The sequence below is a fragment of the Bombina bombina genome, chromosome 2, assembly GCF_027579735.1.
Source record: "Bombina bombina isolate aBomBom1 chromosome 2, aBomBom1.pri, whole genome shotgun sequence".
Classification (NCBI taxonomy): Eukaryota; Metazoa; Chordata; class Amphibia; order Anura; family Bombinatoridae; genus Bombina; species Bombina bombina.
This window is the reverse complement of record NC_069500.1, coordinates 689,377,998-689,394,235: the sequence shown is the minus strand read 5'-3', so window position 1 is coordinate 689,394,235 and position 16,238 is coordinate 689,377,998. Positions and strand designations below refer to the sequence as shown.

Genomic DNA, 16,238 nt, shown 5'->3' with positions numbered 1-16,238 from the left:
TTTAAGGGACGTCATCCAAGATGGCGTCCCTTCAATATCGATTGGCTGATAGGATTCTATCAGCCAATCGGAATTAAGGTAGGAAAAATCTGATTGGCTGATTGAATCAGCCAATCAGATTCAAGTTCAATCCAATTGGCTGATCCAATCAGCCAATCAGATTGAGCTCGCATTCTATTGGCTGATCGGAACAGCCAATAGAATGCGAGCTCAATCTGATTGGCTGATTGGATCAGCCAATCGGATTGAACTTGAATCTGATTGGCTGATTGAATCAGCCAATCAGATTTTTCCTACCTCAATTCCGATTGGCTGATAGAATCCTATCAGCCAATCGGAATTGAAGGGATGCCATCTTGGATGACATCCCTTAAAGGAGCCTTCATTCGTCGGTAAAGAAGGATGTTCCGCGTCGGCGGGATGAAGATTGAAGACCCGGCTTGGAAGATGACATCGCCCGGATAGAAGACTTCTTCAGCGCCTCTTGGAAGATGACATCGCCCGGATGGAAGACTTCTTCAGCACCGCTTGGAGGATCACTTCATCGGATGGAAGATTTTTTCAGCGCCGCTTGGAGGATAACTTATTCCGCTCCGGATGTCCACTTCGGTTCCATCGCTGCTCGGCTGAGTGAAGACGACTCAAGGTAGGATGATCTTCAGGGGATTAGTGTTAGGTTATTTTAAGGGGGGTTTGGGTTAGATTAGGGGTATGTGGGTGGTGGGTTTTAATGTTGGGGGGGGGGTTGTATTTTTCTTTTACAGGCAAAAGAGCTTAATTCTTTGGGGCATGCCCCACAAAAGGTCCTTTTAAGGGCTGGTAAGGTAAAAGAGCTTTGAACTTTTTTAATTTAGAATAGGGTAGGGCATTTTTTTATTTTGGGGGGGTTTGTTATTTTATTAGGGGCTTCGATTAGGTGTAAGTAGCTTAAAATTGTTGTAATGTTTTTAAAATGTTTGTAACTTATTTTTTTATTTTTTTGTAACTTAGCTTTTTTTATTTTTTGTACTTTAGTTAGTTTATGTAATTGTATTTAATTGTAGTTATTTGTAGTTAATTTATTTAATTAATGTAATGATAGTGTAGTGTTAGGTTTAATTGTAACTTAGGTTAGGATTTATTTTACAGGTAATTTTGTATTTCTTTTAGCTAGGTAGTTATTAAATAGTTAATAACTATTTAATAACTATTCTAACTAGCTAAAATAAATACAAAGTTACCTGTAAAATAAATATAAATCCTAAGATAGCTACAATGTAATTATTAATTATATTGTAGCTATCTTAGGGTTTATTTTACAGGTAAGTATTTAGTTTTAAATAGGAATAATTTATTAAAGTATAGTGTAGTGTTAGGTGTAATTGTAACTTAGGTTAGTTTTTAGTTTACAGGTACATTTCTCTTTATTTTAGCTAGGTAAGCTATTAAATAGTTAATAACTATTTAATAGCTATTGTACCTAGTTAAAATAAATACAAAGTTGCCTGTAAAATAAAAATAAATCCTAAGATAGCTACAATATAATTATTATTTATATTGTAGCTATATTAGGGTTTATTTTACAGGTAAGTATTTAGTTTTAAATAGGATTAACTTAGTTAATAATAGAAATATTATTTAGATTTATTTAATTAATATTTAAGTTAGGGGGGTGTTAGGGTTAGTGTTAGACTTAGGTTTAGGGGTTAATAATTTTATTACAGTGGCGGCGGTGTAGTGGGGGGCAGGATAGGGGTTAATAAATTTATTATAGGTGGCGACAGTGTAGGGGGGCAGGATAGGGGTTAATAAATTTAATATAGGTTGCGGCGGGTTCAGGGAGCGGCGGTTTAGGGGTTAAACTATTTATTTAGTTGCGGCGAGGTGCGGGATCAGCAGGATAGGGGTTAATAACTTTATTATAGAGGGTGACGGTATAGGGGGGGCAGGATAGGGGTTACTAGGTATAATGTAGGTGGCAGCGGTGTCAGGGAGCGGCGGTTTAGGGGTTAATACATTTATAAGAGTTGCGGCGGGGTCTAGGAGCGGCGGTTTAGGGGTTAATACATTTATAAGAGTTGCGGCGGGGTCTAGGAGTGGCGGTTTAGGGGTTAGTAACTTTATTTAGTTGCGGGAGGCTCCGGGGGCGCCGGTATAGGGGGTAGAACAGTATAGTATAGTCTGGGTGCTTAGTGACAGGCTAGCAAAAAAGCTGTGAAAAAGCCGAAGAGCAGCGAGATTGGATGAGTGATAACTATCACAGTCCGCTGCTCATCGCCCCGTACTTGGTGCGCGGCTTTTTGACAGCTTTTTTGATAACTTAGGCGAATTTTTGCAGGTCCGCGGCGGCGATGTGAGGCGAGCTTAGGCGGGCGTATTGGGCTGGCGAAGGCAGGAAAAGTAGACACGTTGATAACTAGACCCCCAAATGTTTATTTTATGATTCAGATAGAATATACAATTTTAAACAACTTTCCAATTTAATTATATTATCAAATTCTTCATTCTCTTGTTATCCATTGCTTAAGGGACAGCATTGCACTACTGACAGGAAGCTGAAAATATCTATTTAGGCAAGAGACAAATGTGTGCAGGCACCAATTAGCAGCAGCTCTCACTACTGTATATGTGCGTATTCATTTTTTAACAAGGGATACTAAGAGAATGAAGCACATTTGAAAATAGAAGTGAATTTAAAAGTGTCTTAAAATCACATGCTCTATCTGAATCATGCAAGTTTAATTCTGACTTTCCTATCCCTTTAAAGTCAGCACCAGTGCAGCACTACTGTGACTTAGCTGAACACATCTAGGGCTAAATTATGAGTGGAGTGCTATTTTGCACTCCCACTCGCGCTAGACGGAGGCTTTTTGCGTGTGTCAGGGTGCTCTTGTATTACAAGTTGAAAGTAAAAAGCCCTTTGCAGACTTTTTTTTTTCTCCAAACACCTTATATCATCTATCTTTGAGCCCTTATATCATTTTTTTATTTTTTCTAACAGACAGTGTTCATATGAGTGTAACTGTACATTTACATATATTTAAGTCATGTTTAATGCAACCTTGTTTTTTTCCCCTACCCTTTACGCGAGATCTCAAGTCGCGCTAACCCAACTGGCAATAAATTCACTAGTGCTTGAGCGAACACGTTTACTTTCAACTCATAATATATGCGGTGTTTCCGTCATGTGCAGAAAGATGAAAAAAGCCAATATTGCTCATTAAGGTGCTCTACCATTTATTCTGACATTCCTGTCTTTACAGGCTCAAAGTCCATAGCTGCTGAATGTTAACATTACCTAACAGAAACACATATTGCTGATTCCTGGTGAAGAGTTATTAAATTAAATCAATATCTGTACTGAAACCAATGAGCATCAGTATTACTAATTGATTACCATTATTTAACTTTATGTGTAGGGGAACATAGATAGTCCGCCTTATGAACATAGAAACAGTTTTTTTACGGCAGATAAGAACCATAAGCCCAACAAGTCTGCCCAATATTTCCTAAAAGTATAAACTTATCTTGTTTGTAGGATAGCCTTGTGCTTATCCCAGGCATTCTTGAAGTCCCCACAGTGTTTGTCATTACCACCTCTTGTGGAAGTTTATTCCATGAATAAATCATTCTCTTTGTGAAAAAGTGTTTCTGCAAATTACTCCTAAATTTTCTTTCCTTCAGCTTGAGATGGGTGAAGGGTCTGAAACTAAATGCCTGGTTCATGAGAAAAGAAGATAGGGTTCCATTTATCAAGCAGCGGTTGATGCTTCGGAGACCCATGGTTTTATGCTTGCTTGAAGTGAAAATTAAGAAGCAGCAGTTATAAGATTGCTGCTCCTTAACCTGTTCACCTCATATCATCCCGGGATGATTAACAGACCCAGCTAGCGGCCGTTGAGCATCAGGTGGCATCGCACAAGCCATTCTGGTGAAATGCTTATGCAATGATAAATGCAGACAGTGTATGCTCTGCACATGCAGCAATGTCTACTCAGCATTTGATAAATGGAGCCCTTAGTGTCAATCGCTGTGTGAGTATATGCCCTTTTTTGTAGGTCTGACATAGTCAGTGCAAGAGTGAATCTTTCATTGCAGCAAATGTTGCTAAATAGATATGTATTTTAAAATCGCAGCACATTATTGAAGGCATAATTATGTACTGTGCTGTTGTTTAAAAGCCTGCAGGAATAATGCAATTTTTTAAGGAGCTATTGTATTGTTAAAGGGCCATAATACCCAAAAGTTTAAACACTTGAAAGTGATGCAGTATAGCTGTAAAAAGCTGACTGGAAAATATCACCTAAACATCTCTATGTAAAAAAGAAAGATATTTTACCTCAAAAGTTCCTCAGTAGCCACATCCCATTGTAAAGGATTTCTAAGCAGCATTTTAGTGTTTCTGTCCTAGGACAGCTTAGGGGATGAGCCTCGTGCACTCTCATCTTATTTCACCAATCAGGTAAAGGAAGTTTACTATGAAATCTCATGAGAGTTAAGTCAAATCCCATGAGATCACAGTAAAAGAGTTCATGACCTCAGCACTGCTGATGCTGATTGGCTGCAGTTCATTTCTTCATTTTTTTTTTTTTTTACCTGCAGCTGGTAGCAGCTGAGTATAAATTTTTACACAGAACTTACTCTGCTGAGCTGACGAGATTGTGAGGTAAAATATCTTCTTTTTTACATAGAGATGCTCAGGTGATATTTTCCTGTCAGCTTTTTACAGTTATACTGCATCAGTTTCAAGAGATTTAGCATATGAGTATTATGTCCCTTTAAGTAATTTCAATAAAAAGCTAAATATCCTATTAAATAAATGACTGATCACTAGGGATTTCTGGATAAATTGAGATACTCCCTCTAGCATTAAGCAATTTATAAATAATTCAATATTTTCACCTGAAGCTGTTGATACCATCAGCACAAGATGCCCCATTTTTACATGGCCTGCTCAGGCATTCATCAATATTTTCCTGACATATTTTGCCAGTATATCCAAGAGGACACAGACAATGGAAATCCGCTTTCTGATCTTCACAGACACCGTTATTTAAGCAAGGCCTTGATAAGCATTCATCAATTTCTATTTCACATTGTGAACCTGAGATGGCAAAAATTAGAAAAAAAATGATAAACTTTAGGAAGGCTAATTTCTCTTTGCTCATACATAACTACAACCTTCTTAGACCATTAAATTGTTTTTTTGTATAAATATTGTACAGAGCTCTTCATTTTCTAAGTAATAAATCTGAATAGACTCTGTTTGAATAAGTAAAGCTGAATTAATTGTGTATTCAATATTTCTAGGGTCATCACTTTTTAACGAATAGGTAAATACAAAAACATGTGCTTTAATGATATTATTATGTTATATTGACCTTCATGGAATGTTTCTGACTATTTTGCAGATCTTCATGGTTGAAAGCTATAGCAAAAAACGTAATAATCAGATTAAAAGTTCATGCTGCTAACAGCAGTTGGATTTGGAAACAGAGGGACAGACAGACTATGGTTCCAAATATTCACAACAAAAACATAATTTATGCTTACCTGATAAATGTATTTCTCTTGTAGTGTATCCAGTCCACGGATCATCCATTACTTGTGGGATATTCTCCTTCCCAACAGGAAGTTGCAAGAGGATCACCCACAGCAGAGCTGCTATATAGCTCCTCCCCTCACTGCCATATCCATTCATTCGAATGAAACAAGCCAAAAAAGGAGAAACCATAGGGTGCAGTGGTGACTGTAGTTTAATTAAAATTTAGACCTGCCTGAAAAGGACAGGGCGGGCCGTGGATTGGATACACTACAAGAGAAATAAATTTATCAGGTAAGCATAAATTATGTTTTCTCTTGTTAAGTGTATCCAGTCCACGGATCATCCATTACTTGTGGGATACCAATACCAAAGCTAAAGTACACGGATGATGGGAGGGACAAGGCAGGAACTTAAATGGAAGGAACCACTGCCTGTAGAACCTTTCTCCCAAAAACAGCCTCCGAAGAAGCAAAAGTATCAAATTTGTAAAATTTGGAAAAAGTATGAAGGGAAGACCAAGTTGCAGCCTTGCAAATCTGTTCAACAGAGGCCTCATTTTTAAAGGCCCAGGGAGAAGCCACAGCTCTAGTAGAATGAGCTGTAATCCTTTCAGGAGGCTGCTGTCCAGCAGTCTCATAGGCTAAACGGATTATACTCCAAAGCCAAAAAGAAAGAGAGGTCGCCGAGGCCTTCTGACCTCTCCTCTGTCCAGAGTAAACAACAAACAGGTTAGATGTTTGGCGATAATCTTTAGTAGCCTGTAAGTAAAACTTCAAGGCATGGACTACGTCTAGATTTATGCAAAAGACGTTCCTTCTTTGAAGAAGGATTAGGACATAATGATGGAACAACAATCTCTTGATTGATATTCTTGTTAGAAACCACCTTAGGTAAAAACCCAGGTTTTGTATGCAGAACAACTTTATCTGAATGAAAGATCAGATAAGGAGAATCACAATGTAAGGCAGATAACTCCGAGACTCTTCGAGCCGAGGAAATAGCCATCAGAAAAAAGAACTTTCCATGAAAGAAGTTTGATATCAATAGAATGAAGGGGTTCAAACGGAACCCCTTGAAGAACTCTAAAACCAAGTTTAAGCTCCATGGAGGAGCAACAGGTTTAAACACAGGCTTAATTCTAACTAAAGCCTGACAAAATGCCTGAACGTCTGGAACTTCTGCCAGACACTTGTGTAAAAGAATAGACAGAGCAGAAATCTGTCCCTTTAAAGAACTAGCTGATAATCCTTTGTCCACACCCTCTTGGAGGAAGGACAATATCCTAGGAATCCTAACCCTACTCCATGAGTAATTCTTGGATTCACACCAATGAAGATATTTACGCCATATCTTGTGGTAAATTTTCCTGGTGACAGGCTTTCGTGACTGTATTAAGGTATCAATTACTGACTCTGAGAAGCCACACTTTGATAGGATCAAGCGTTCAATATCCATGCAGTCAGTCTCAGAGAAAGTAGATTTGGATGATTGAAAGGACCTTGTATTAGAAGGTCTTGTCTCAGAGGCAGAGTCCATGGTGGAAAGTATGACATGTCCACTAGGTCTGCATACCAGGTCCTGCGTGGCCACGCAGGCGCTATCAATATCACCGATGCTCTCTCCTGTTTGATTTTGGCAATCAGACGAGGGAGCAGAGGAAACAGTGGAAACACATAAGCCAGATTGAAGAACCAAGGCGCTGCTAGAGCATCTATCAGTGCCGCTTCTGGGTCCCTGGAACTGGATCCGTAACAAGGAAGCTTGACGTTCTGGCGAGACGCCATGAGATCCAATTCTGGTTTGCCCCAACGGAGAACCAATTGATGGAGTTTTCATTCCCCCGGATGAAAAGTCTGATGACTTAGAAAATCCGCCTCCAAGTTCTCTACACCTGGGATATGGATCGCTGACAGGTGGCAAGAGTGAGTCTCTGCCCAGCAAATTATCTTGGAGACTTCTGACATCGCTAGGGAACTCCTGGTTCCCCCTTGATGGTTGATGTAAGCCACAGTCGTGATGTTGTCCGACTGAAATCTGATGAACCTCAGTGTTGCTAGCTGAGGCCAAGCCAGAAGAGCATTGAATATTGCTCATAACTCAAGAATATTTATTGGGAGGAGTTTCTCCTCCTGAGTCCATGAACCCTGAGCCTTCAGGGAATTCCAGACTGCACCCCAACCTAGAAGGCTGGCATCTGTTGTTACAATTGTCCAATCTGGTCTGCGAAAGGTCATACCCTTGGACAGATGGGCCCAAGATAACCACCAGAGAAGAGAATCTCTGGTTTCCTGATCCAGATTTAGTAGAGGGGACAAATCTGTGTAATCCCCATTCCACTGACTGAGCATGCATAATTGCAGTGGTCTGAGATGCAGGCGTGCGAATGGCACTATGTCCATCACCGCTACCATTAAGCCGATTACTTCCATGCACTGAGCCACCGTGGGGCGCGGAATGGAGTGAAGAACACGGCAAGCATTTAGAAGTTTTGATAACCTGGACTCCGTCAGGTAAATTTTAATTTCTACAGAATCTATTAGAGTCCCTAGGAAGGAAACCCTTGTGAGAGGAGATATAGAACTCTTTTCTTCGTTCACTTTCCACCCATGCGACCTCAGGAATGCCAGAACTATCTCTGTATGAGATTTGGCAATTTGAAAGCTTGACGCCTGTATCAGGATATCGTCCAGGTAAGGAGCCACCACTATGCCTTGCGGTCTTAGGACCGCCAGAAGTGAGCCCAGAAACTTTGTAAAAAAACCCGAATGGAAGAGTTACAAATTGGTAATGCCTGTATAGAAAGGCAAACCTCAGGAACTGATGATGATTCTTGTGAATCGGAATGTGAAGGTAGGCATCCTTTAAGTCCACTGTGGTCATGTACTGACCCTCTTGGATCATGGGTAAAATGGTTCGAATAGTTTCCATCTTGAATGACGGAACTCTGAGGAATTTGTTTAGGATCTTTAAATCCAAAATTGGTCTGAAGGTTCCCTCTTTTTTGGGAACCACAAACAGATTTGATTAAAACCCCTGTCCTTGTTCCGTCCGCGGAACTGGATAGATCACTCCCATTACAAGGAGATCTTGTACGCAGCTTAGGAATGCATCTTCCTTTATCTGGTTTGCAGATAATCTTGAAAGGTGAAATCTCCCTTGTGGAGGAGAAGCTTTGAAGTCCAGAAGATATCCCTGAGATATGATCTCCAACGCCCAGGGATCCTGAACATCTCTTGCCCACGCCTGGGCGAAGAGAGAGAGTCTGCCCTCTACTAGATCTTAGAGGCAGCAGCAGGCTTTCTGGCCTGCTTGCCCTTGTTCCAGGACTGGTTAGGTTTCCAGGCCTGCTTGGATTGAGCAAAAGTTCCCTCTTGTTTTGAAGCAGAGGAAGTTGATGCTGCACCTGCCTTGAAATTTCGAAAGGCACAAAATTAGACTGTTTGGCCTTTGATTTGGCCCTGTCCTGAGGAAGGGTATGACCCTTACCTCCAGTAATGTCAGCAATAATTTCTTTCAAACCAGGCCCGAATAAGGTCTGCCCCTTGAAAGGAATGTTGAGTAATTTAGACTTTGAAGTCACATCAGCTGACCAGGATTTTAGCCATAGCGCCCTACGCGCCTGGATGGCGAATCCGGAATTCTTAGCCGTTAGTTTAGTCAAATGAACAATGGCATCAGAAACAAATGAGTTAGCTAGCTTAAGAGTTCTAAGCTTGTCAAGCAGCAGTGACAGGTGCAATGCATGCAAGGGGCTGTAAAATAAAACCTTGTTGAATAAACATTTTCTTAAGGTAACCCTCTAATTTTTTATCCATTGGATCTGAAAAAGCACAACTGTCCTCAACCGGGATAGTGGTACGCTTTGCTAAAGTAGAAACTGCTCCCTCCACCTTAGGGACAGTCTGTTATAAGTCCCGTGTAGTGGCAACTATTGGAAACATTTTTCTAAATATAGGAGTTGGGGAAAAGGGCACACCGGGCCTATCCCACTCCTTACTAATAATTTCTGTAAGCCTTTTAGGTATTGGAAAAACATCAGTACTCACTGGCACTGCATAGTATTTATCCAGCCTACACAATTTCTCTGGCACTGCAATTGTGTCACAGTCATTCAGAGCAGCTAATACCTCCCCAAGCAATACACGGAGGTTCTCAAGCTTAAATTTAAAATTAGAAATCTCTGAATCAGGTCTCCCCGATTCAGAGACGTCACCCACAGACTGAAGCTCTCCGTCCTCAGGTTCTGCATATTGTGACGCAGTATCAGATATGGCTCTTACAGCATCTACGCGCTCTGTATCTCGTCTAACCCCAGAGCTATCGCGCTTGCCTCTCAATTCAGGCAATCTGGATAATACCTCTGACAGGGTATTATTCATGATTGCAGCCATGTCCTGCAAAGTAATCGCTATGGGCGTCCCTGATGTACTTGGCGCCATATTAGCGTGCGTCCCTTGAGCGGGAGGCGAAGGGTCCGACACGTGGGGAGAGTTAGTCGGCATAACTTCCCCCTCGACAGACCCCTCTGGTGACAATTCTTTTATAGATAAAGACTGATCTTTACTGTTTAAGGTGAAATCAATACATTTAGTACACATTCTCCTATGGGGCTCCACCATGGCTTTTAAACATAATGAACAAGTATCCTCTGTTTCAGACATGTTTGTACAGACTAGCAATGAGACTAGCTTGGAAAACACTTTAAAGCAAGTTAACAAGCAATATAAAAAATGTTACTGTGCCTTTAAGAGAAACAAATTTTGACAAAATTTGAAATAATAGTGAAAAAAGGCAGTTACACTAACAAAATTTTTACAGTGTATGTAACAAGTCAGCAGAGCATTGCACCCACTTGCAAATGGATGATTAACCCCTTTTTTTTTTAATTTTATTTATTGATTGAAAAGAGGGTCAGGTTACACAAATAAGTGGATCAGGTAATACAATGAAAGGTGAACATATTTCGTGATTGGTGTTATATACAACTGCTTATACCTATTAAAAAATACAAAATGCTTTTACCGAGTTCTACAACCTAATCCAATAATAGTTCTTGGAGTAGAAATTGAGAAACCTGTGCCTCAAAACATTTTCATCTTTTTGAACAAACAATAACCCAACATAGGTATAGTGTACCAATAAAGGAAAAATGCAGAAAATAAGAAAAGAAGAGAGAAGGACTGGGAAAAGGAAGAAGAAAGGAGAGAGAAAGAAGAAAAGAGAAAAAAAATAAAAAAAAAATAAAATAGGAATGATGATAAGGGAGACTTAAGTTGAATTCCCACTCCCCCCCCCCCTCTCCAAGAGACCGGGACCAACAGAAATTAAGTGATTACATCACTACTGAATTCCCCTCTCAATACAGCATTCTGAATCCATTCAGAGTGTTTAAAGGGAGCGATGAGGCTTCTTTGAACTTCCAGTGTATTGGAGAGAATGTAATCTCCCCATTTCCTGAAAAATTTGGCAATTTCTTTTTCAGAAGATATCTGCGTCTCATATTGTTCATAAATTAATTTGGAGTCTAACATGTTCAAAAGAGAGGTGAGCATAGGGCCTTTATTAGCTTTCCAGGAAGAAAAAATAATGTTTCTAGCGGCTAAAATTATGAAATTAACAAACTTTATATTTCCCGCCCTATCATCGTATTGCCTTAGAAAGATGATTTCCTCCATCTCCAAAGAAATTTTAAGTTTTAGGGTTTTTGAAAGCCAAAATAAGACTTTTGCCCAAAACTGTTTGACTTTGGGACATGCCCAGATGCAGTGGATCAAGTTGGCATTTAGGTAGTGGCAGCGTGTACATTCATATCTTTGCTTATTATTCCACTTCCCTAACTTCTCTGGGGTGATATAGGTCCTATTAATTAATCTAAGATGAGATTCACGCCAAGATAACAGAGGTGTCGCTGACCAAGCCCTGTCAATACTTTCTTGGATTGTCTTAAGCTCCAATTGCGGGATGTCTAATGACCATCTCTCATGGAGCCGTTCCATGCCATAGACACCTTCTTTACTAAATAATATATTATACCAATGAGATATGGAAGCTCTACCAAGCTGACGGCGTGACAGAGCTTTAGTTAGTATTTCCCAATTTATGTAAAAATCTGCAAGTGCTGTAATGTTGAGAAAATGCCTGATTTGAAAATAGCCGAACATATCGCGGTTAGGGAGATTATATTTTTCTTTTAAGGAGCCAAATGAATGAATAACTTGTCTATCTTCATCAATACATTGTGCAAAGTAGTCTAAGCCCCCTACCTTCCATCTCGTGAAAATTTCGGTATCAGAACCTGCGGGGAAGAGTGGGTTATTCTGGATTGGTAGATATCTAGAACACTGAAAATTGACACCTACCGCCGTGCATAATTTTTGCCAGGCTATGATAGGATTTCTAAAGGTGTACATAACTTTGAGTAAAGGAGGCCAGTCTCTTTGCCTCATATGTATTAGGGCTTTTAGGCTATACGGTTTAAAAAGGCCAGCTTCTACATCCAGAGGCGTTAGCTGATCCATATCTAATAACCAATCTGGAACTATCTTCATCAAGCAGACCAGATTATAATTATATATTGAGGGAAGGGCGAAGCCTGCGTTTTCCTTGGATTGAGATAGTCTTTTTATCGACATTTTGTGCTTTGTTTTTCCCCATAAAAATCTCCTAAAAGCTGAATTTAATATATTTATATCTCCTTTACGTAGAAACAGTGGGATATTCTGCATTATATACAGAAGTTTGGGCAGTGCGATCATTTTTATGAGATTTATCTTGGCGGCTAGTGTTAATGTAAATGATGTCCATCTAGAGATATCCTCTAGGATTTTCTTAATGACGCCATCGATATTAGCTCGGTACCACTCTTCCGGGCAGTTTGTGACATTAATTCCTAGATATTTAATCATTTTAACCTCCTTAAAGGGCAAAGCCCCCAGAGAGTCTCTGGTCTTATTTAGCCACATAATCTCTGATTTATTATCATTTATTGTGTAACCTGAGAATGAACCATATCGCTGCAATATACTCAGTAATACAGGAATATTCTCCTTAGTATTGGAGAGGAATACAAGCAAATCATCTGCATAAAGGGAGATTTGAATGTCTGTCTCCCCAAGTCTAATCCCCCTGATGGTATTGCGTAATACTATCGCCAGTGGTTCAATACAAAGATTGAAGAGTAGTGGGGAGAGTGGACACCCTTGTCGAGTGCCTCGCGCCAGTTGAAACCATTCTGTGGTCCTGCCATTCACAATTAGGGCAGATTTTGGATTCTTATATAGTGCTTGTATAAACGACAGAAAGGCACCTCTCATACCAAACTGTTCCACTGTGGTAAATAAGTGATCCCAACCAATGGAATCAAAAGCCTTTTCGGCATCGAGAGCAATGATAACCTTGTCTTCCCTATCAGCCTCATATGATTTCTTCCTAATATTATAATATTCTGTTGTTAATAATAGTTTCCTTAGATTTGAAAATAGGGATCTGCCCTTTAAGAAGCCAGTTTGGTCTGGGTGGATAAGTTTATCCATAATTTTTTGTAATCTAGCTGCTAAGATGCTTGTTAATAGTTTATAATCGGCATTGAGCAGGGATATAGGACGATATGAATCAAATTTTTCTGCATCCTTGCCCTTCTTTAAAATTAGCACTATTAGGGAGGCACTGAAATTACCCGAGATAGGATGTCCTTGCAAGTAATATGCATTATATAGGTCACATAAAGGTTCCGTTATTTGCTGTGTGAGTATTTTATAAAATTCTGCCGGAAAAGTGTCCGGCCCTGAGGCCTTATTTAACTTACTACTTTTAATTGCCTGAATGACTTCATCTTTATTAATTGGTTCAGACAGTGATTTGCTTGCTTCCTCATCCAATGTCGGGAGCCTGCATGTATCCCAAAAAGCTTTTTTATTATCCACATTGATTTCCTTAGATAAAAAGATTTGGGTGTAATATTCTGAAAAATTTTTGCTTATGTCCTTAGACTGTGTTAAGCGACTACCATTGACTGATATTGCAGATATGGAATTAGAGCCCTGATTTTGTCTAACTAAATTAGCTAAATTTTTACCAATCTTTCCTCCAAACTTATATAACCTTGCATTAGACCTAGCCACCGTGTAGGCAGCTTTTGTTGGAGGAATATGTCTCTTTCTTTTTTTACTTTAGCATATTTCTGCCAATTAGATGGCGAAGCTATATGTAAGTATGTGTTATATGCATTTGATACCTGATTTGTTAGTTGTCCCTCCCGGAGCTGGGTTTTTTCCATATCTTATGTAAATATGCCTTTATTTCACCGCATAGTACCGCCTTCGAGGCTTCCCAGTATGTCTCAGGGCTTTTAACTGAATTCTTATTCAAGGATTCATACTTTTTCCAGGCCTCTATTAACCAATTCTGAAATTTAGGATTAAAGTATAAATATTTTGGGAAAAGATATGAGGGGCAATTTCTACTTGCCGAACCCATTGATAAGGATAGAGAAATTGGAGCATGGTCTGATATAATAATTGAACTTATATCTGCCTCAGCAGTCCCAACAAGCCTTTCATTTATTAATATATAATCTATCCGTGATAATGATTTATATGTATTGGATTTGCATGTATACGCTTTTGACTCAGGATTCTGAATCCTCCACACATCCTTTAGGTTTAACGTATTTCTAAATTTTCGAAAACGCGTGATATTACTTTTCTCTCGACCTAGATCTCTCACTTTGATCGGCCATCTGTCTAATGGAAGTTGAGAGACTAGGTTGAAATCTCCTGCCACTATCAGATTGCTTTCTATATGTGGTGTCAGTTTAGTTTTTATTTTTTCCCAGAAATCTGGGCTTTGATTGTTAGGTCCATAAATATTGCACAATATATACATTTGATCCTTTATCTTTATCTGCATGATAATGAACCGTCCCTCTGCATCTATTTCTAATTGAGCAATCTTATAGTTTAGGTTTTTATGTAGCAAAATAGCCACCCCACATTTTCTGGTAGTTCCAACTGAAGCAATAACTTCACCCACCCAATCTGTTTTCAGTTTATTTACTTCCTTTTGGGTTACATACGTTTCCTGTAAAAATGCTACATTGCATTTAAGTTTTTTAAGATTTTTTATGACCATTTTTCTTTTGATTGGGTTTGTTATGCCTCTGATATTCCAAGATATCAGATTAATGTTTACCATCTCTGTCATTCTATAGATTTAAAAAACCTTAAGTCCCTTTTTAGCTTTATGCTCCATACTATAATATATGTCCCATAAACCTCTTGCAACTTCATTATTGGAGGAGGGGGGGGGCAAGGGGAAAACATGTGGGGAAGGCAAGAAGAAGAAAGAAATAGGAGTGAAAGGAAGAAGGGAAAAAGAGAAACTAGCAGAAAACAACACTTAAACTTAAAAACATCATCAATTGTATGCATCATCACTGTTATAGAGAATGATTCTTTCATCTTCTTAAAGAGCCAACACAAATTCTTAAGCATTCTCCTCTAAAAACATATTAGCTTCTTGATATGTATTTAGCATAAGCCAGGTGTTATTTTTACGGACCTTTATCCTGGCTGGATATAGTAAAAATGCTTCAAAACCTTTTTTAATAATGCGTGTGCATAGAGGGGCCATAACCTTCCGCCTATTTGTTGTTTCGACTGAATAGTCCTGAAACATTAATAGTTTAGCACCTTCTAAAAAAACTTCCTTCTTTTTGCGATAGGCATTCAACAGATCTACTTTATCTTGAAAATTTAACAATTTCATTATCACTTGCCTTGGTATCTGCGCACCATCAGCTTTAGTTCTTAGCTGCCCTATTCTGTGCACTCTCTCAATCACTATCTGTCGATGATTAACCCCTTAATAACAAAAACAGAATAATAAATGACAAAAACGTTTTTTAAACACAGTCACAACAACTGCCACAGACTACTGTGATTGTTACCCTCCTCACACACGACTTTGAAGCCTTTTGAGCCCTTCAGAGATGTCCTGTATCATGCAGAGGGAAGCTGAATGTCTCTGTCAGTATTTTTATCTGCACAGAAAAGCACTAAAATAGGCCCTTCCCACTCATATTGCAACAGTGGAAAGCTTCAGGAAACTGTTTCTAGGCAAAAATCAAGCCAGCCATGTGGAAAAAAACTAGGCCCCAATAAGTTTTGTCACCAAACACATATAAAAACGATTAAACATGCCAGCAAACGTTTTATATTACATTTTTATAAGAGTATGCATCTCTATTAATAAGCCTGATACCAGTATCTATCACTGCATTTAAGGCTTAACTTACATTAATCCGGTATCAGCAGCATTTTTCTAGCAAATTCCATCCCTAGAAAAATATTAACTGCACATACCTTATTGCAGGAAAACCTGCATGCCATTCCCTCTCTGAAGTTACCTCACTCCTCAGAATATGTGAGAACAGCAATGGATCTTAGTTACTTCTGCTAAGATCATAGAAAATGCAGGCAGATTCTTCTTCTAAATACTGCCTGAGATAAACAGTACACTCCGGTACCATTTAAAAATAACAAACTTTTGATTGAAGTTAAAAAACGAACTATAATACACCACTCTCCTCTTACTACGTCCATCTTTGTTGAGAGTTGCAAGAGAATAACTGGATATGGCAGTGAGGGGAGGAGCTATATAGCAGCCCTGCTGTGGGTGATCCTCTTGCAACTTCCTGTTGGGAAGGAGAATATCC

At 39.1% G+C, this 16,238-nt stretch overlaps 1 protein-coding gene across 1 annotated transcript in view; it reads right to left on the bottom strand.

Annotated features, from left to right (window-relative positions):
- The window catches only part of SVEP1 (sushi, von Willebrand factor type A, EGF and pentraxin domain containing 1), an 802,056-nt gene that overhangs the window by 362,384 nt on the left and 423,434 nt on the right, over nt 1-16,238 (bottom strand). Inside the window, exon 24 of the mRNA XM_053702672.1 lies at nt 4,882-5,083. Within this exon, the coding sequence (XP_053558647.1) occupies nt 4,882-5,083 (202 nt within the window). The remainder of the gene's footprint in view (nt 1-4,881; nt 5,084-16,238) is intronic.